We start from the raw sequence: 21,409 nt of genomic DNA on the forward strand, positions 1-21,409 counted from the left end.
GCTACCTAACATCATACACAAACATAAACTCCAAATGGATTAAAGACCTAAATGTAAGACGAGACACTATAAAACTCTTAGAGGAAAACATAGGAAAAACACTCTGACGTAAACTACAGCAATATCTTTTTTGACCCACCTCCTAGAGAAAGGGAAATAAAAACAAAAATAAACAAATGGGATCTAATGAAACTTAAAAGCTTTTGCACAGCAAAGGAAACCATAAACAAGAGAAAAAGACAACCCTCAGAATGGGAGAAAATATTTGCAAATGAAACAACAGACAAAGGATTAATCTCCAAAATACACAAACAGCTCATGGAGCTCAATATCAAAAAAACAAGCAATCCAATTAAAAAATGGGCAGGAGACCTAAATAGACATTTCACCAAGGAAGACATACAGGTGGCCAAGAGGCACATGAAAAGATGCTCACCATCACTAATTATTAGAGAAATGCAAATCAAAACTACAATGAGGTATCACCTCTTGCCAGTCAGAATGGCTATTATCAAAAAATCTAGAAACAAAAAAGGCTGGAAAGGGTGTGGTGAAAAGGGAACCCTCCTGCACTGTTGGTGGGAATGTAAATAGATACAACCACTATGGAAAACAGTATGGAGGTTCCTTAAAAAACTACAAATAGAACTACCATATGACCAAGCAATCCCACTACTGGGCATATACCCCGAGAAAACCATAATTCAAAAAGAGACATGTACCACAATGTTCATTGCAGCACTATTTATGATAGCCAGGACATGGAACCAACCTAAATGTCCATCAACAGATGAATGGATAAAGAAGATGTGGCACATATATACAATGGAATATTACTCAACCATAAAAAGAAACGAAATTGAGTTATTTGTAGTGAGGTGTATGGACCTAGAGTCTGTCATACAGAGTGAAGTAAGTCAGAAAGAGAAAAATACCGTATGCTAATACATATATGGAATCTAAAAAAAAATTGGTACCGATGAACCTAGTTGCAGGGCAGGAATAAAGATGTAGACATAGAGAATGGACTTGAGGACCTGGGGTGGGAGGGGGAAGCTGGGGTGAAGTGAGAGTAGCATCGACATATATACACTACCGATGTAAAATAGATAGCTAGTGGGAAGCAGCAGCATAGCACAGGGAGATCAGCTTGATGCTTTGCGATGACCTAGAGGGGTGGGATAGGGAGGGTGGGAGGGAGGCTCTAGAGGGAGGGGATACGGGGACATATGTATGCATATGGCTGATTCACCTTGGTGTACAACAGAAACTAACACAGTATTGTGAAACAATTATACTCCAATAAAGATCTATTTTAAAAAATAAATTCTCTTATCCCAAGCAATTAGGAGTTACCTTTCCAATGGAATTGGGGGTGACACTGACCAGAAATCTGGCTAAGGAAGCACCCCAGTCCAGACTGCCAGTGCCACCAGGGGAGTCTCAAGTGGCTTGTGTTCAAAGACCACAATCCCCAACTCTCATGTCTCACAAGTTTGCAACCCTTACCCACTTGAGAAGATTCATCTAACCTATATTCTGCCTGAATCTACTCTGAATTCTTTTCCAGTTCTTCCTATACATCAGGCCCCCAGCTCTTAGGGATGCCTGAGTGATCCAGAGTTGGAGCCTGCATAATATCATCTCATATTCTCATGTATCATCTGGCTGCCAGTTACAATTCTATAGATATTCTTATGACACGACATCCCTGCCCCACAGCTCCTGAGTTTACCTGCATTCCCAGTTCAAGAACTAACTGAATCTGACTGGCATACTTTTGAGCCCTAATTCTAGATTCCTAGGAGAAAAAATATGAGTGATCCAGCTTTGGTCAGGTGTCTGCCCTTGGTGATCATGGCCTGCCGTCAGGGTCCTGCAGTAGAAACTTGGCCCTAGGTATCCACTGTTGTGGGGTGGGGTAGGGGACAGTTCTCAGAGAAGAGAGAGAGTGAACTGAAGGGGTCAGAGGAAAGAGAGCTTATTCGGGTGGTGTCTTCATATTGGAGGAAAATAACTTAAAAGGGCCCAAACTGGCCAAGACTCAAAGTTGAAGTCCTATGTAAGAGGAGCAGCTCTTGACAAGATCACAGAGACCAGGATCCTCAGAGCCACCTCAGCTGCAGAGGGAATCCTTTTTTTGCAAGCCTTGGTTCATCTTTTTCCAGTCTCTCCTCCAAGCTATTTGATGCACCACTGGCAGCCATTCAACTTTCCAAAAAATAGCAGTTTGTATTCCTCCGGCTTAAAATTTTCCATAGCTTTTGGTGCCTGCAGAATAAACTTCATTGTGATTCATGAGACTCTATCCTCTTGCCCCAACTACTTTTCAGCCTCACCCCATCACTGCAACCTCTTGCGAGCCATGGCTCTATCCATGTACCTCCGGGACAGCACTGAGGCCACCAGGCTGTGATGGCTCCTCCAAAATGAACTTCTTAAGAACAAAAGTCCGTTCGCCTTTTTTTCCTATCCCTATCACCCCTCAGAATGTGAAAAAAAAATTATGTCTTTACATCATTTTCTAGTTCACAAAGGGTTTCACAGACATTCGGGGAAGTCATCGTCCCCCAAACCTTGTGAGGCAGGTATCATTATCCCATTTTAGAGATGAGGACATTAAGGATGGAAGGGTGAGGGGCTGACATTTACTGATAATCTGCTGTATGCCAGACACAGGTACTAAGTGTTTTCACACCTGTTGCCTGATTCAGTTCTCAGAACAACCTTGACAGCTATCCCCATCTTACAGGCTCAAGTCCGTTAACTTGCTCAAGATTATACCTCCTCATACATTTTAGAGTGCAAGATATGAGACCTGGTTGTGTCTGGCTCCTGAACCTGTGGTTTTTGCGTTATCCTGCAGTGCCTCTCCTGGGGCTGGCATTCACTACATGCCTACTTACTGTTGGTTGGAGAAATGAATGACTTTTCTCAGCTTTTGTTTCCTGTCACTGGGGTCAAACACCCCAAGCACTCAGGCAGGCCCCTGCAGCTGTTGCAAGCGCAGGGCTTTGGGCTGGGGCTCTAATGACCCCTGCTGCTTTTAGCCCAGTTAGTCGCTTTCGTTCTAGTGCTTGTGCTGAGAGAAAGGGTTACCAGTTCTATCCACTATGCCCACACCTGTGGCATTTTCTAAAGAATAATTCTTGGTGTGAAGAGGCAAACCTTTTCAGGCCCTGGGTCCAGCCCTCCCACTGGCCCTGGGGCACAGCAGTTAGTAACCCAGTAAATATTTGTGAATGGCAAAAAAGAAAGAAAGACAGAATGAATAAAGGATTGGCAAGTCTTCAGTTTCTGCTGTGTTCTACTAGGAAGGCATCATTGCTGATCAAAGTGGGAGCTGGAGTCTTTGCGAGGCTGAGAGCGAAGGGGTTCATAACTCTGCCATTGTGAAATTGATTGGACCCAAGACCAGTATGAAAGTTCCTTGTCTGAAGGGAATAATCCTTAAATCCCCTGCATGGTTTAAATGTAATTTGTGTCATTGTGAAGGAGTACTGGCAAGGCAGGCAAATTCATTAGGCCAAATTGGGTTCGCTATGCTCGACAGTAACGTTTCCGAAGATGAAGTTCAACCTTTGCTGGAGAGCTCAGACAAATGAGTTTCTTAATAGCCAGCCCACTTAGTCTGAGCGTCTTCGGAAGCTTAATGTTTTTAATGCTTCTTCTTTTTGACCACACTTCACAGTCCATCTAACATTGCTGCTTCTGGTAATATTTTTATGTGGGGTTGAATTCTATAGTGTCCATAAAATTATGACTCAGGCCCATCTTTAGAACAGAAGCTTTTCTAGGGCAAGGATTATATCTTTTTGGTTTAGTTTTTTTGCATGTTGACAAACATCACACTGACACATGTAGTTGGTGAAAACATTGCTCTTCATTTTGGGGTACAGAACTCTCTTCTTTGGAGCCTTAGATTTGATGTGCACTTAAATTGCTGGATATTCATTGGCATGTGCAAGGGCCATGAGAGATGGGGTCTTTTCCAGTCCATGCCTCACCGTAAAGCTGGCTCACATACAGTGAAGTAAAAAAGTGTATGTGCCCACGTGGACATTCCCATCCAGGAAGGGGGTGCTGGGTTCACCTAGTGACCTGATTCCGCAGGTTTCACAGGTAGGACTTCTCAATGCTCAAACACTGCTGTCTAATTCCATTTGTGTTCAATAATGTTTTAAATATGAAGATGTTCCACTGGGAGGTGTATTTAGAAACCTTGGAAGTGAGAGGCCATCAAATAATGAACCCCAAAGTGGCACATCAGCTATTTGGAGAGTTAGGAGTGGAAGAGCACCAGCATTATTGTTTGCAGTGATTCTTCTAAACTACTTTAGAATATATGTTTTTTAACCTTTAAGAATCAGAATACTTACGTTTGGAATACTTTCTGTATCAGTCAGTTTTTAGGTGGTTAGAAACTGGTACTAGGCCTAGGAACAGGCTTAATCCTGGAGAAGTTTCAATGTGAAAAATATTTTTAGAAACAAATTTTAGTTCATATGAAAACACACTGCTAAGCTGAGGTGTTCTAGTATATGATGTGGCCACTGTCTTTAAAAAAAAAAAAAAAGCATTTGCCATCCTTTGAAATAACACCTGTTGGATCTTATGCTGCAAACAAACCCATTTTGATGCTTGTGGGGTTTTTTGTGTTGAACATCTATCAATTTTGAATTTTCATAGTTATGCCTTGATTCTTCATCATTTCTCATTTTACGGAATTGATTTGCATTGACCATAAACTGTAAATAAAATAAGTGGATGTGTGGGAAAAGCCCCCAACAAAACATTACCCTTCTAGTTCTGGCTTCAGAAAGAGCTTCGAGAGAGAGCGGTCGATCACCAGCAGAGAACATGCTGGAATGTGTGGGCAGAGACACTTTAGTGGGGATATTGGAGCCCCTTTGCAACGAAGTGTCCCTGAATCTATGCTGGGCTTTCAAGACCCTGTTAAGGACACTACCAATTACATGGTTGGTTGCTCTGTTATTCCCAGTGAAAAGACTGTTGAGTTGATATTTCATGAATGTGGATCTATTATTAAATATGTCAAGACACATAGACTGGCATAATTTGCGAGCCTATCTAAAACCAGAGAAAACTGGCCACGGAACTTAAAAAATGTGAATTAAAAAAATGCATTTGTAGTAAGTTGAAAAACATTGGGTGTGTAAACTACTGTTCATAAAGGAAGCTTACTTCTTAAGAGTTTTAGTTTTAAAATTGAAATAAGAGGGAAAAATAAGCTATAAAAAGCAATTGTCTTTTGGCTGACTGGTTTTCAGCTTAATAGATATGTCCTGAGAATTGTTATAATGTTATGTCTCGAGGTCCTCTTTTCAGGTGGGCCAGCCCCGTTTGCCATTTGAAGGAGACCAGGCTTCCTTGGTAGTGGCCTGCTTTCTGCTCATGAGCCCGTTAGCTCTCCTGGTCCAGTATGCGTAGCCCCTGGAGCACAGAGACATTCTTGCCTCACAGAGGGCAGTCTGCTGATCTCAGGGCCTGTCTGCTTTTGGACCTGGCTTGACAAATTAGTAGAAAAATACTCAGATATTGTTTCTCAAGAGATTACTACTTTTCCCTTGAAAACCTGACTTTTATGTGCACATCAAACTCCCCAAACGTGGCGTAACTAGTCCTGATTTACTTTTTAAGCCTTGTTAACAAGTTCACCAAAACCTTGACAATGGAGCTTCGTAATTGACAACATTTGCTGAGCCAGATAAAGAACACAACATGTATGTACTGAAATAGATTATTAATAAAATCTCAGGGATCAAATGGGATGAGGTAGAACGTTTTTAAACATCTTAGGTTCTTCAAATGCAAAGGACTTAAACTGCTTCACTAAAAATGTTTTCTTAAAAGTCAAGTCTACTTAAAACTGAGAATATGAATATACAAATTTTAATCTTATGTTCATATTATTTTTCCAAATAATAACTTGGTCAAGCCTCATGCATTCAGAAAAACTTACTTCCCTCTCCCCCTACCACACACACACTATTCTGCTTATGTTTTCAAGGATTTGGTGCATCTCCATCCCTACCTTTCTATAAGATCAAGGGAATGACCAAGCTGTTGGTCATTCAGGGCATATTTGTGAATCTCTCTTCTTCTAGAACTGAATACTTTTTTGTTAAATCTTTGGTGGCCAGTGAATAAATCTGTTCTGTTAGATTCTTTTTTTCCTTCTAACTGGGATTTCATGTGGGAAGTAAAAAAAAAAATCACTTGAGTATCAAATACTTAAGTATCAAAATGACAGTGATGAAAGGAAACCAGAGGTAACTGAGATCCTTCACTTCCATTTTAAGATTGACCTTTAACTTGTGAGATAGCCTGGAACAACTTTAGCTGCAGATGGCCTTCTCAGTGATGACTGCCCAGAGAGGCTCTGTTTTAAGGGGTGTCAGTAGCAGTGGGAGCCACACCAGGGTGTCTTGTTAGTGATCCTGCATCTTAGGACTGCACTTGCTCCGTCTTTGTCTGGCTCTGAGAGTGGAGTCTGGAGGCCACCTGGTGTTTGTAACTGAAGTCTGCTGCATGCAACACCCTCTGGACCCATCTCCACCCTAACAGGGAAACGAGGCAAAAATAATTGAAGGGTATTTGGCTTGGTTATGTGGGCAGACTGTCCTCAGCAAAACAACTTTGAAGATCTGTGGATGTGGGTGGGTGTTTGGTCCTTAACTTTTTCACAGGGGGTGACGACAACAGGAATTAACTCTGCTTCCTCATTGAGAGTGATCTTCCAGGCAAGACCTCTATTTTACTTACTCGGCCAACACTGTTGCAGCTTCAGTTTGGACAGACTATTTGGGGGACCCTTGACTGCTTTCTGGGCACCCTCGCTGAGCCAACTGCTGGAGGTGAAAGATGAGTGATTCTGATGAATGGATTTCCGGGAAATACAGAAAAATGGAAGAAGGTCCCCTCCCTCTGTTGACTTTTGCTACAGCTCCCTACTACGACCAGAAACCAGGAACTAGTGGATTACGGAAGAAAACCTATTATTTCGAGGCAAAGCCATGCTATCTGGAGAATTTCATCCAGAGTGTATTCTTTTCCATAGACCTAAAAGATCGCCAGGGATCCTCACTTGTGGTTGGTGGAGATGGGCGGTATTTTAATAAATCAGCAATAGAGACAATAGTGCAGATGGCAGCTGCCAATGGGGTTGGTATACGATAAGTATTGCTATGCTTCTGGCTCTCCACATAACCTCTTAATTTTGCAGAAATATACACAAGTACAAAGATTTGTATATTGTAAACACCTCAATGCTACTAACATCCAATTAAGTTTCCTTGTGACTTCAGAGATTGTATATTGTGATATTATCCCTGAAATTACATTAGTAACATTGGGATATGGGAATGTAAGCTTAATTTCTTATGTTGTGCTCTGTGCCTGTTGCTTGAAAAAGTACCTGTTGCTTTTAGACATTCAAAGCATACCCCAGCCTTAAGCTGTCTTATCTACATTCTAACTAGTTTTGAGGGACACTCTGTCCTGTGTATGAGGCTCTAATGAGCAGCGGAGAGAAGAAGATTTTGTTTTCTTTCAATGGCTTCCTTGTTGAAGTTCAGTCACTTGTCAAACAGGAAAACAAAAGCCAGGGCACGCTGTTATTTGTAGATCCTGGTAGTTGTGCAGAAATGCTAGGAGGGAATTGGAAAATGTTAGGTGTGAGCTTTCCAAGAGGACCTGTTACAGGGGAACTCACTTATAATGACCTTGAACACAAAGAAGCCCTGTGTGTGGTGAATTTGTGCAGCAGGGTAGAGATAATAACTCCTGTAAGATTATAATGTATGGAGGCTCTGCCAGAGCTCTGCATCGTGAAAAACTGTGTTGACTGAATTAACCAAATCAGAAGGAATCTTGCACCAGGAAGCATTGATCTTGATAATCTAACAATTTGCACAGCCTTACTGATATCCAGGAAGGCAGGCATCAGGACATTGCTGTTTTTGCTCTGCAAATTCCTCTCTGGGACCAAAAATATATTTTTAGATTTTAGATTACACTTAGCAATAATTTGGAGCACACAGTCCTTCAGTACTTATAAATTTTAAAAATCTGTTTTATTTCCTTTCTGGAAGCAATTCTGATTCTGAGAACATAAAAATTTAGCATTGTAGCCAAATGTGTTGGGCATTCATTTTCAGTCTGTTTTAACAACACACTAAGAAGGTGTGATTGCAAAAGCCAAATTTAAAAAAAGCATACGTTATCAAATTTAGAAGAGTTTGTAGATCCTATTGTTTATGTGAGGTTTCCTTTATACCCAGTTTCAGAATGTGAATGCCTCTCATGTAAAATTTGCTGATAAAGTACTCAAATATGAAATTATGACACATACACATTTTTAAGATAAAATGTGACATGCTATCAATTTCACCTTTGAGGAGAGCTGCAAAGGGAACGAACGGTATTAAGATGCTTTTAATCTTTTGGGGGAGAACGAATGGAACATTATTTCTCCAAATATATCTAGATTGTTGAGTGGATCTGGTACACTGTCCCCTTTGCTGTGATATATTTGGCTTCATTTCATTTTTGTGCAAAGCGGAAGGATGTGGAAGACGTGGTAGGAATGTGTAATTGAGGCAGACGCTATAGACTTTCTCAGATTTACCATCTGAAGGTTTGCTAAATTATGCAATTAAGTGATAATAATTGACTAAATATGGTAACTGCCTATTTGTTAGAGCTGTGACAGCCCCAGCAATATTTTCAAGTCTTTTCAAGGACATTCCTCATTAAAAATAGTGTTGCATTTAAAACAGTCACACTACCCAGCTGACTTACATAAAACATTTAGTGGACTCATAAAGCACTTTCATCTGATAAAACCTATCAAATCCTATATAGTTTGAATTCTTTTTCTAACATATCCTAAATTCTGACGATTTTAACATCCCTTTGTGGGCAGAACTTTAGGGAGGCAATCTAAAGGAAAGAAAATTTATTGCCACAGATTTTGGTAGAAGTCAGTGTTCCTTCCTCAGCTTTGTCAATACCCACTCCACCCATGAGCCGATTCTAGGAGAGCTTCTCAGCCTAGTGAGCTACATGGAGATCATTTCATTTCTCCCCTTTAGTACAGTTTTATCTGGTACATTTATGGATAATGGAATACACTCTGCCTTTGTTTTTATTTGCACAGAGCTGTCTGCATTTACAGACAATTTTAATGTACAAAATAAAACATTGGTGGAGCCCCGTTTATAGTACGGGTATCTCATTCAGTCCCCCGAGCTTTAAACCTAGAGATAATTTTAGAAATGAGAATAGAACCTGTGTGTATGACTGGCAGACCAAAGAAAATGGAACTTGTTTTTTTGTTTGTTTTTCTGTGAAACATAAGAAAACACCAGGCCCTATTTTCAATTAAAAGGAATACTTTAAAGTTTGCTCCCTGTCATGGTTAACTATCAAATGTGGGGTTGCGGGGAGAGTGAGGTATCCAGCTTGGCAGCAGGATGTGAGTCTTACAGAAGGGAGTAGAGGTCCAGGAGGAAGGGCAGGAAAGGCTGCTTGGTGAAGGACTCCCAGTGCAGGATCAAGGGGTATCTCTAAGTTGGTAGACACTTGGGACCCAGGGAAGGGTTTTTTTTTTTTTTTTAATTTTCTTTTTTGTGGTAGAGTATACCTAACAAAATTTGCTGGTTTTTTTTTTTTTTTTTGCGTTACGCGGGCCTCTCACTGTTGTGGCCTCTCCCGTTGCGGAGCACAGGCTCCAGATGCGCAGGCTCAGCGGCCATGGCTCACGGGCCCAGCCACTCCGCATGTGGGATCTTCCCGGACCGGGGCACGAACCCGTGTCCCCTGCATCGGCAGGCGGACTCTCAACCACTGCGCCACCAGGGAAGCCCCAAAATTTGCTGTTTTAACCATTTTTTTAAATTTTAAATTCTTTTCTTTTCTTTTTTAAAACCCCGCATTTGTTTATTTATTATTTTTTTTGGCTGTGTTGGGTCTTCGTTTCTGTGCGAGGGCTTTCTCTAGTTGCGGCGAGCAGGGGCCACTCTTCATCGCGGTGCGCGGGCCTCTCACTATCACGGCCTCTCTTGTTGCGGAGCACAGGCTCCAGACGTGCAGGCTCAGTAGTTGTGGCTCACGGACCTAGTTGCTCCACGGCATGTGGGATCTTCCCAGACCAGGGCTCGAACCCGTGTCCCCTGCATTGGCAGGCAGATTCTCAACCACTGTGCCACCAGGGAAGCCCTGTTTTAACCATTTTTAAGTGTACAATTCAGTGGTATTCATTACATTCACAATGTTCTGCAACCATCACCACTATCTAGTTCCAGAACCTTTTCATCATCTCATCCAAAACTCTGTACCCACTAAACAAGAAGTCCCCATTCTCTTCCCCCCACCCCCAGCCCCTGGCAACTTTGGTTTTACTTTCTGTGAATTTGCCTGTTCTGTGTCCTTCATATAAGTGGAACCATACAATACTTGTCCTTTTGTGTCTGGCTTATTTTACTTAGTATAATGTTTTCAAGGTACATCCATATTGTAGCATGTATCAGAATTTCCTTCCTTTCTGAGGCTGAATAATATTCCATTGTATGTGTATACCACATTTTGTTTATCCATTCATCTTTTAATGGACATTTGGGTTGTTTCCACTTTTGGCTATTGTGTATAATGCTGCTGTGAATATGGGTGTGCAAATATCTGTTTGAGTCCCTGCTTTCTTTTTTTTGTTGTTTTGTTGTTGTTGTTGTTGTTGTTGTTTTTTCGGTACGCGGGCCTCTCACTGCTGTGGCCTCTCCCGTCGCGGAGCACAGGCTCTGGGCGCGCAGGCTCAGCGGCCATGGCTCACGGGCCCAGCCGCTCCGCGGCATGTGGGATCTTCCCAGACCAGGGCACGAACCCGTGTCCCCTGCATCGGCAGGCGGACTCTCAACCGCTGCGCCACCAGGGAAGCCCCCTGCTTTGTGTCTATACCTAGAAGTGGAATTTCTGGATCATATGGTACAGGGAAGGTTTTTGAGTAGGGGAGGGACACAGTTAGAACTATGGTTTAGAAAGATGAACTAGGTGGGCCTGAGTAGGTCAGATAGATCCAGCCAGGGTAGGGCAAGGGAGGTACAGGTGGGAGAGAGGCAGGGAAAGTTGAGTCAGGAGCTGTTACAATGCTCCAGACATCCTTAAGGGGAGGAAGATAATAGAGTAATATCTCCCCAATATCACGTTGAGGATTAATATTGCTGAGAATAATTCGTGGAAAAGAGTCTGCTCTGGAAGGGAATACTTTGGCCAGCTGTACCTATTCCTGGGCTCAGGAGAAGGAACCTACCATGGACTTCCCTTGCTTCTCTTGACTTTCTCTCTTACTCTTACCTTCTGATATAGTCCTCTCAGTCTTGGACCATTCCTGACTGCAGATTTCTCCATAAGGAGTGGTAGAATTAAGGGGTGACTTGGGTGGCATAGCTTAATATTCATTGATCAGTTTCCCCTTCCACATTAAGAACATACAGAATCCAAGTAAAAGTCAGCATGCTTGATGGGCAAACACTGTTTTCAGATAACTCCACCAGCCACTCTGGCTAATTAAATTGCCATCTGTAAGCTCCTCTCAACGAAATTATGGAACTGCTCAGCCATAGGCTTTTATTTTCATCAGAACCACACCCGGAAGCTGCTGGAAGGGTGAGATGTTACCATTACCACTGTATTGAGTCAGGGAGCTACCACTTCCTCAGGGAGGCAGAACGTAAGAAATATATTAGGATAACAGAAATTGTTCAGAGAGAGACACATGAGATCCAAGATGTGCCTGCAATGAAGTGGCTGCCTCCTGAGAGGTGGTTGGTAGTGGAGAGAGTTAATTATAAGGCAGTCAAGCTGTTAGTGACCTGCGGGAAGGTGGCAAAGCTAACAGTCCCAGAAAAACTTCCTCAGGGAATCCAGGTATCTCATTGGCATTTTCAACATTAGAAACGCATCTTCCACCATCAAGTCATTTCTTCAACCATGTTTATGTTGGGTGGGGCAAGAAGAAATAACAACTGGAAAACTTAAAAACATCCTCGTCCCTTCCTTCTTTCAGTGGGGAGAATGGAGGAAGGGCACAAACTCCTTGTTTTTTAAATCTTTTCATGTAGCAGTCACATCTTCTCTAGTCAGAGGAACGAACAGAACTTCTTCCTTCTTTTCCAACTTGCGTCGTGTTGAAACAGATATAAATTACTCTCATTTTAGCAAAGGAGCTGTCCTGATACCATCTGTGAGAGATATGGGAAGGTGAGTTAAGAACGCAACAGAAGTACCACCTGTAGCTCTTTCATGTAGGTGTTCTGGCTGGTTTACCCAGTAACACTCCCAGCATTCCCTGCCTTAGGCCCAGGAGGTAGCTCAGGTATACCCTAGCATGGGTAGGTGTGTCCTGCTTTGAAGAACCCCCAAATCCAAACTTGAGTGGAAACATAAATTTATGAGATACATTTTATAGCATCTCTTCATGTAAAGTTAGCCCTTTTTACTTTGTCAGATATTTTAGTTTACAGAAGCCTTCTGTTTGGGTTAGAATTCCTTTAACTAGTTAAATTTATATTCTCTTTCCCAATGTGGATTTAAAGTATGATTATAGTGGATAAAAATGTGGGTTTTCTCACAAATTTTTAATGTATCCAAATTATGAACCTAGTCTGGAAAGGCTGTGTTTTGTTTTCTTGCCAAAGCCTTATAGCATCCCTGGATCATACACTACAAAGTCCCAAAAAGCTATCTGAAGGAATGGCTTTGTTCAGCAATGCTGATTCTACTTCAATAACAATATTACTCAAAAACAGCAATAAAATACTCTACTTTGATATAATAATACTATTAACCCAAGCTGTTAGATGTTCATTAAAGGACATCTTTTCTTGTCCAGTAGAATATTTCTTTGTCCATCTGGCTGTTCTGGCATTTCTGTGCAGTAGCTCTGGATTTATTAACGTTAAAGTGTGTGTTCTGGATTTCTTCTCCTAGATTGGTCGCTTGGTTATTGGACAGAATGGAATCCTCTCCACCCCTGCTGTATCCTGCATCATTAGAAAGATCAAAGCCATTGGTGGGATCATTCTGACAGCCAGCCACAACCCAGGAGGACCCAATGGAGATTTTGGAATCAAATTCAATATTTCCAATGGAGGTGAGTTTGCTGTCATTTTGAGTATAGCCAATTTTATGTTCTGTAGGACAAACTGATAACCAAGGCCTTGGGAGGTCAGGGTTCCGGTTCTGATCATTAGCAAGGGAGTTTTTTGTTTTCTTTTGGTGAAAATGAGATGCTTCTCATTTTGCTGTACCTGAGTATGAGGAGCCGTGCTTGAATGATCATTAACATAATATTTCCTTTTAGAAAATTCCGATACTTTGCTGCTTGAATGGTGGCATGGCAGATGTGCTAGTAAAGAGGAATTGATGAGCTTTGTGTTCTTTGTATTTCCATGTCAACTGTACAAAATGACCCACTGTTTGCTGTTTGATTTCCAGGTCCTGCCCCGGAAGCAATAACTGATAAAATTTTCCAAATCAGCAAGACAATCCAAGACTATGCAATTTGTCCTGACCTGCATGTAGACCTTGGGGTTCTGGGAAAGCAGCAGTTTGACCTGGAAAACAAGTTCAAACCCTTCACAGGCATGTTTACTCTTCTCCTCTCTTGCCCACTCCTAGTTCCAACTTGAGGGATTTGCCTTTCAAGGTTTTAATAACATGGGTCTTTATCTTTGGAAAGATTGTGGTCATCAAGCTTTGCATGCATTAATTAGCAGGTCTGGAAGTCTAGAGACCTGGGCTCTCTGGGCCCTGCTGGGGATCAGCTGTGTGACCTTGGGTGAGTTGTTTCCAAATCTCTCGGCTTCAGTTTCCATACCTATAAAACGAACGGCCTTGAGGAGAAGACCTGTAAGATCATGTTTATAGCTATCTTTTATTGAGCTTTTATTATGTGCCAAGCTCTTCACATGCATTATCTCATTTTATTCTTACAGTAGCCCTGTGAGGGCAGCACTGTCAGTATTCACTTTTTCCAGATGAGGAAACAAAGGCTGAGAGAGCTTAAGTAATGGGCTCCAGGTCACATAGTCAGTGAGTGGTAAGCCAGGGTTCAGACACAGGTGTGAATGATTCCAAAGCCTGGGCTTTGATTTCCTTTTCAGTAAAATCAACTTAGACCATTTTGGGGGCTAAATTGAAACTCCCTGTGTAGCAGCTGTAGTAAACATTTTGTTGTCGAATGCCAGGTTTTGACAATAATTGATGGAATAAATGTTTACAAAATTATTCATATTAATAAACAAGGATGAGATGGGCTAGCAATGTGACTTGCATTTCAGCTTTGCTCTAACATGTATTCTTTCCTCTGGGTTGCAAGTTTATGGGAGGCATTTTTTGTTTGAACCCACCCATAAGGAGCTGACAGTTGCATCCCAACAAAGAGGAAGGGGTGCTTTGGTACATTTTGAAGACATTCTTAGGGTTTAGAAAACACCAGTAGAGAATTTCTTAAACACTTCATGTTTTGAAAATGTTCAGACCCGTGAAAATTCAACAACAAGAACAATACTTAGTTCTTACATTTGTTTTATTCCTTTAGCAGTGCATGTGAAAAGTGATTCATTAAAAATTATTTTCTCTGCTTTTTACTAATATGTCTTGATGGCAAGGGGCCTAGAAAAAGTAAAATAAAGTAGGTGTTACATTTTCTGTTATTTTTTGACACCAAAATACACTTCTCATGGAGACTGATAGGGAATCAACGTGGCAGCAGAACAGAGTTTAGCATCAGGCAAAACTCTGTCAAAATTCCCTCTGTGCCCCATCCCAGCTGTGTGGGCAAGTTACTTAATCTTTCAGAACTTGAACTTGCTCGTCTATAAAATAGAACTGATAACATTTACCTCTCAGGAAATTTGTTAGTATTGAATAAGAGATCATGTAACGGCCCTGGCACATTGGAGCTGCTCCATAAATGTCTTTTTAAAATAGCAATTGCACGTTTACAGCAATATGATCATTTCAGAGGAGAATATTTCTAAATGTGTTTAGTTCCTCCATCTTTAATGTTGCTTGTTCTCACAGTGGAAATTGTGGATTCGGTGGAAGCTTATGCTACGATGCTGAGAAGCATCTTTGATTTCAATGCACTGAAAGAACTGCTTTCTGGTCCAAACCGATTAAAGATCCGTATAGACGCCATGCATGGAGGTATGGAGCCATTTGTTTTCTGTTCCCTTCCCTCAAAGACATGAAGCAGCTCTCGACTTTGTGTATTATGATGCTTTAATAAACCTTTTCTTAAGACTCTCTCTGACGGTTTTTAAACAGTTACGTTGCAAAAATTTCAGAGTAATATTCACGCAGATAAAAATCTAATTGTATGCAGGAAAAATTCCTCGTGGTGAGGTAGTGTGAAGGTCAGCGTTTCCACATTAAGCATCAGGTTTTGAGTAACAGGCAACTATTTTTGTGTACTCTCCCTCCCCCTCAGAAGATGCCTTACATTCTTCCTAAATGCCCCCATCTATTTCCGAGGGGGCCTGTGGTTTGCTAGATGCGATAAACGTCCTCCTGAGCCCCACACCCCACTTGCCTGCTCCCACATACACCTTTACTTAGAAGATGACCAGAGCAGGCTGAGGATTAAATTCAGGAACAACAGGATGTATGTCTCTCCCTCTTCTTCCTCTGTGGGTTGTGTGGCCAGGTCAGTAGAGAGAGCAGCTGTCACCCAACCAGAACCATGAGGTTCTCTTGCATGTAGGGAATTCCTGAGCACTTGAGTTTATTTGTTTTGTAATAATTTACTATTTTAGACTCTTTGAGTCACAGGGATTTTCCCTGGTGTTGGAATCCATCTGCCTGCCTGGTTGTGGAAGACTTTCTGCCTGTGCTTGAACCCTTTCCATGATGCTGTCAGGGCCTTCTGTTACACTGCAAAACCACAGTTAGAAAACTTCTCCTGGTGGGCTGAAATCTGTCTCTGGAACTTCTCCCGTTGGGTCCTAACTTGCCTCTGGAGTCCCATAGAATGGGTCTCCTTCTTGATTCAGACAAAGGCTATTCTGACTTTTCAAAGCATTCAACAGACATGTATTGAGTAGCTGCTACGTGTATGCTTGGGGGTAGGCAGGGGTTCAGTAGAGACTCTCTTCAAAGAGCTTTGCGATGCTTGGAGAGATGAGGTAGGTAAGAAACCAACCATTGCCAGGCCAGCAAAATGAGGGTTAGGTAGAATTTCAAGTATTCTCCTTGGGGTGTGGAAGAAGGCACAATCTGATCAAAGGTATCAAGAAAGGTTTCCTGGAAAAAGTGGCAACCAACTCATCTTTTATGAAAGAAAGACGTAGAGTGGTGGAGAGTCAAGTGATGGTCATTCCCAGCTGAGGCAGTTGGCTGTAGCAGATGCATGAAAGCTTAAAGATAGAAGTCACGTTAGGGGAATGAGCAGAAGCCTAGGCTGGCTTGAGAACGGAGCCGGAGATGGGGTATTTGCTAGTCGCTGCTGGTCACGAAGCTGACTTCTTTCTCCAGGCCTTTAAGTTGTTCCTCGAAAGCCTCAGTTGCTATACCCCTCACAGCCCTGGCTGCCTCGGCCTCATTCTGTGGTGTGTCAGTAGCCTCCTTAATGGGAGGCCCCTAATGGCAGACACGTATTCTATACTGTTCTGACATCTGTCGCATATACTGGTGTCGGTACCTTCCTTGGTGAAAAAACATTCTCAGCATTTTAGAGATGAACATTCTTGATCGTTACACTAAGTATCACCGTAAAGTATGTGACTGGTTTTTCCTGTTGTTCATTGTTACTGTTTTTTGTTCGTTTGTCTGCATTCTTTTGATCTGTTTTTCGGATAGCTTGATAGAGGAGAAGGATTAGGGCTCTGAATCTTAGCTCCCCCCCTACTATCTTTGTAAGTCTGGGCAAATAGCTTCCTCTCAGAACCTCAGTTTTCTTATCTATAAATTGGAAGAAATGATCGTAATACAAAATTTATAAAATGTGTGCTGGTACTGTTCTCAGTGCCTCATATCTATTAACTCATTTAATTCTCACATCAACCCTGTTAGGTAGCTACTATTATTATCCTCATTTTGCAGGTGGGGTAGACGGAAGCACAGCAAAGAGATTAAATAGCTTTCCCCAAATGGCACAGCCAATAATTGGCAGAGCTGAGATTTGAACCCAGACACTCTGATTCCAGAGTCCAGGTTCTCAAGCACTAAGCGGTACCACCTCATGGGCCTTTTTTGAAGGACTGAGTGAGAAAACAGTTGAGAAGCACCTGGCCCAGGTGTGTAGCAGGGCCCTCATAATGGTTCTCTCCCTTCCCTTCCCCCACTCTTTCCTTCAACAAACGACCTCACCCTTTCCAACCTAATCTCTCAATATTCCTGTTTGTAGAACTTTCTACTCCGGACTTATCTCCCCACAAGCCCTTGAATACAGTTTGCATGTTCTCTTTGCCATTCTCCCTAGAACACCTCCACCTTATGTAGTAAGTCCTCACCTCCTGTAGTAAGTTTTATTTTCTGGTTCTTTATTTCACGCTCTGCATAGTTGTGGGACCGTATGTGAAGAAGATCCTCTGTGAAGAACTCGGAGCCCCCGCAAACTCAGCAGTTAACTGTGTTCCCCTGGAGGACTTTGGAGGCCACCACCCTGACCCCAACCTCACCTATGCAGCTGACCTGGTGGAGACTATGAAGACAGGAGAGCATGATTTTGGGGCTGCCTTTGATGGAGATGGGGTGGGTACAAGTGTTTTTAAGTGAACTCTGATGCAGGTCAGGCCTGATCCTAAAGATGGGGAAAAAGCAGACGGCTCCTACCGGGCCCTGTGGGCCTAGGATTACCAGTCAACCTCCTTCATTGCACCTGGAGTCAGGGCTCAATTATTAGAACACCCTCTTGAACAGAATGAGTCCTTGAAATGGAACCCGTGTGTTTAATGTCTGCTAAGAGGGGCAGGGTAATTGGGGCCTGGTTATGATGTCATGACTGGTGCTTCATGAACTAGTTGTGTTCTAGGTACCTGTCCTGAGGTAGGTTTTTGCTCTAAACGAGCAGCTAGCTACTTAATCTCTGGAAAGGGTCTTGGCCTTATAATATACCCACCTGTTCATTCACATTAGCTGAAAGATGAAACTATAATGAGAGAATTAACATTTTATTCTTTAGCTACAATTAATATTTTAAATGAACACGCACTTTTATTTTACATTGGTGAGTATATGACAGACGAGGAGGAAAACTGTCTTAGGTTTGTATACTTGATATCTCAGAGATAGTAAACACTACACATATTTACTTAGTTGAAAACATATTTTGGTGGTCGCTATTATTCTTTAACATCATCTAGAGTTCATTGTTTCCTAAAAATAGATTTTCCAATATCAAAATTTGGGGAAATTAAAAGGGTCCCTAGCAGACATTATTTGCAATGCATCTTTCTGTGGCAGTGCATGATGGGAGTTTTTCCCTCCATACTCTCAGTTACTTAAGTACTTTCGGTATGTCAGGCACCAGGAGAGCAGTGAGGTGGCAGCATGTTCTGTTGGGACCTGCACCACACGGAGGGCCCAAGATTTAGAAGCCTTTCCTTGAGGAAATCTGCTTTGTTCCTTGAAGGATGCCTGGTAGACCTACCAGAACCTAAAGAGCCCATATTTCCTCTCATTGTGATCTCTCCTCTCTTTTGGGAGAGAAGAGAGGTGATTAGTTCCAGAGTTTGGAAAAGGTCAGGGAGGTTACAGTCAGCTGGCCTCTGGAGGGAGAACAGAGGATTCGGCCCAGAAGGAGTTTGTGCTTGCACTTTAATTTAGAACAGTTTTAGCTCTTTGGCATGGAGGTGCCATTGGCCCAGTGGTACTGTACAGATCCATTAGGAATAAAATCCAGTGTTTAGAAGCCAGTATGAATAAATGTATCATAGTTTTAACTTTTATAAAACCTCCATGTAAGATAGTTTGGTTTCTTCAGCACTTTGATTAAAAGATCTTCCTTTGAATTCCCCTTCTCCCAAAGGATCGAAACATGATTCTGGGCAAGCATGGGTTCTTTGTGAACCCTTCAGACTCTGTGGCTGTCATTGCTGCCAACATCTTCAGCATTCCATATTTCCAGCAAACCGGGGTCCGCGGCTTTGCACGCAGCATGCCCACCAGTGGTGCCCTGGACCGGTACGTCTCTCCATTCCCTTGGCTCCCGCCAGGCCCTTCACAGTGCTGGGAACATCCTTCTTCCCTTTTCAGCTAGGGCATCTGATGCATAGTATGTGCTATGGAAGTGTTTATTTTATGAAGGAATGGATGAACTTTTTTCTGGATTGGTTGTCCCCACTCTGTGCTCCCTTAGCACCCTGCATTTCTTCCATCCTGGCCCTTATCACACTGTGTCCTGATAGCCTGTTTACTTGACTATCTGCCCTGTTAGACTAGAAACTTCTACAGAGAAAAGAATATCTTATTCACTGTCCTAAACTCTTCCTGTTCATGGTGTGCCTCACACACACACACATACACACACACATCATTTTTAAAAATGAATGATTGAATGTTAATGAATAAATGAATGGATAGCACTTCATTGTAGTCAAGACATCATTCTAGAGACTCACTTTCCCTTAGCAGTGTACACAGAGTTTGGGTGAAAGAGCAGTTTGATGTAAGATCAGTGTTTCAGCAGAACTTTCAAAAAACATTCCTCATCCAGCCCCCGTCAGATGCCCATACACACACAAGCATAATAAATGTTCATTTATCCAAAATCTGAGTAAATGTAAAGCTAAAATAGTTTAAAAAAATACATTCAGTTTTTGAGACAGGCAGTACCAGTGACAGTAAACAGTTGATATCTCTGACTTGCTTATTTATTGATTGATTGCATTTCATCTCACTTGCAAAGGCTTTAGGGTAGCTTACGGGATCACATCTAAAACATCTGAAAAATATAAGTTATAAATGAGGACCAACCAGGGAGAGTATTAACTAGACCATGTTAGGTGTCCAGTAAATGTTTCCAGAATGAATAGATAAAGAAAAAGTGAATGAATAAAAGGTCGAGGCCAGGGAGGAAAGCAGAATGTATGTATCTAGGTGCTTACAATCATAATTAATATTAATTGAACATTACCTTATGCTAGACACTAGGTATGTTTTAAGTCATTTAATTCTCAGACCGACCCCATGAAGTAAATGCTATATTTAACTCCTCTTTCCAGGTGGGAAAACAAAAGAACAAAGAACAAAGAAATTAACTAATTTGCCCAAGGTCACCCAGCTAGTAAATGATGGAGCAGAATTTGAACCAAGAACCTTTGCTTCCAACCACTGAGCTATACAGTAGTTTTCTATTTCGTGTGTGTGTGTGTGTGTGTGTGTGTGTATGTGTGTGTGTGTGTGTTATAGAACTAGTGCTGACTTCAGCTAACAAAGTAATGGCTAATATTCATATAGTAGTTTGTAGTTGACACAGTGCCTTTTTACATTCACCATCTCAATTGATCCTCATAGCAGTCCTTATTTTAAAGAAGAGGAAACCAAAAGAGTAGTTAGCAGTCTTGCCCGGGACCCCACAGCTACATCAGAGCTAGAATTAGAACCTGGTACTTCTGCCTTCACATCCTCCATCTGAAGTCGTGAGCTGGTGTGTGGCCATGCTCTTGTACATTAGACTGATCAGGTCCTGAAATACCTTCTGTGTAATCCAATTCCAAGTTCTGAAAAAATTGATAATCCACATATAGAATCACAATGGAAAATACCTCATTACCCAGAAAAAAGTTCATTGTACTTTCACAGCTTTCAAAATCGTAGATCTAATTTTCCTCAAATATTAGAATTGAAATATGATATTGTGTTGCTAGTGATAAGACAAGCATTTTGGAAAGCAAATCTCACTAAAAGAGTAAATGAAATGTAGGTAACTTTTCCTGTTCCAAGGGCAAGGGTTTAAAAAAACAGTCACTCAAAGGTTTCAAATAGGCTAAGGATAATATAGGGAGAGGTAAAAGATATATTGGAGGGGACAGGGGACCATACATCAATGTGGATGCAGCTGGTGCACACGGGAGACCGCACTGGGCACTGTCCTTGGGGGGCCTTCCAGGGAAATGAAAGGAGCACTGACTGGGCAGCTGGATAGCAGGCATTGGTCATCCTGGCCGTGTGACCTCGGGCTGATCACATAACATTCTGGGTCCTGTTTCCTTCTCAGTAAAATACTGACCTCCCAGACCCAGTATTCTATGTCTCTATGACTATAGGTGCATCAAAACATCACTCTTTTATTCACTATGGAATGGTTATAAATACTGTCTGTATCCAAAACATGTGGGTTTAAATGGTCCCCCAAACAGCCTTGCCCATTTTGCCACTGTTGCTTCAT

At 41.9% G+C, this 21,409-nt stretch overlaps 1 protein-coding gene across 3 annotated transcripts in view; it reads left to right on the forward strand.

Annotated features, from left to right (window-relative positions):
• PGM1 (phosphoglucomutase 1) overlaps window positions 1-21,409 on the forward strand; it is a gene marked incomplete at its 5' end in the record, with an annotated part of 55,129 nt that overhangs the window by 16,798 nt on the left and 16,922 nt on the right. The window contains 6 exons of one of the 3 annotated variants that reach the window (XM_079697427.1): window positions 12,235-12,276; window positions 13,006-13,168; window positions 13,513-13,659; window positions 15,103-15,228; window positions 17,582-17,772; window positions 19,049-19,203. In XM_079697427.1, coding sequence (XP_079553553.1) covers window positions 12,235-12,276; window positions 13,006-13,168; window positions 13,513-13,659; window positions 15,103-15,228; window positions 17,582-17,772; window positions 19,049-19,203 — 824 coding nt within the window. Of the gene's footprint in view, window positions 1-6,885; window positions 7,186-12,234; window positions 12,277-13,005; window positions 13,169-13,512; window positions 13,660-15,102; window positions 15,229-17,581; window positions 17,773-19,048; window positions 19,204-21,409 lie in introns of those variants that run through there. The other 2 variants (XM_079697426.1, XM_079697428.1) reach the window with 2 other exon arrangements.

This window comes from Hyperoodon ampullatus, assembly GCF_949752795.1.
Source record: "Hyperoodon ampullatus genome assembly, chromosome: 2".
Classification (NCBI taxonomy): domain Eukaryota; kingdom Metazoa; phylum Chordata; class Mammalia; order Artiodactyla; family Ziphiidae; genus Hyperoodon; species Hyperoodon ampullatus.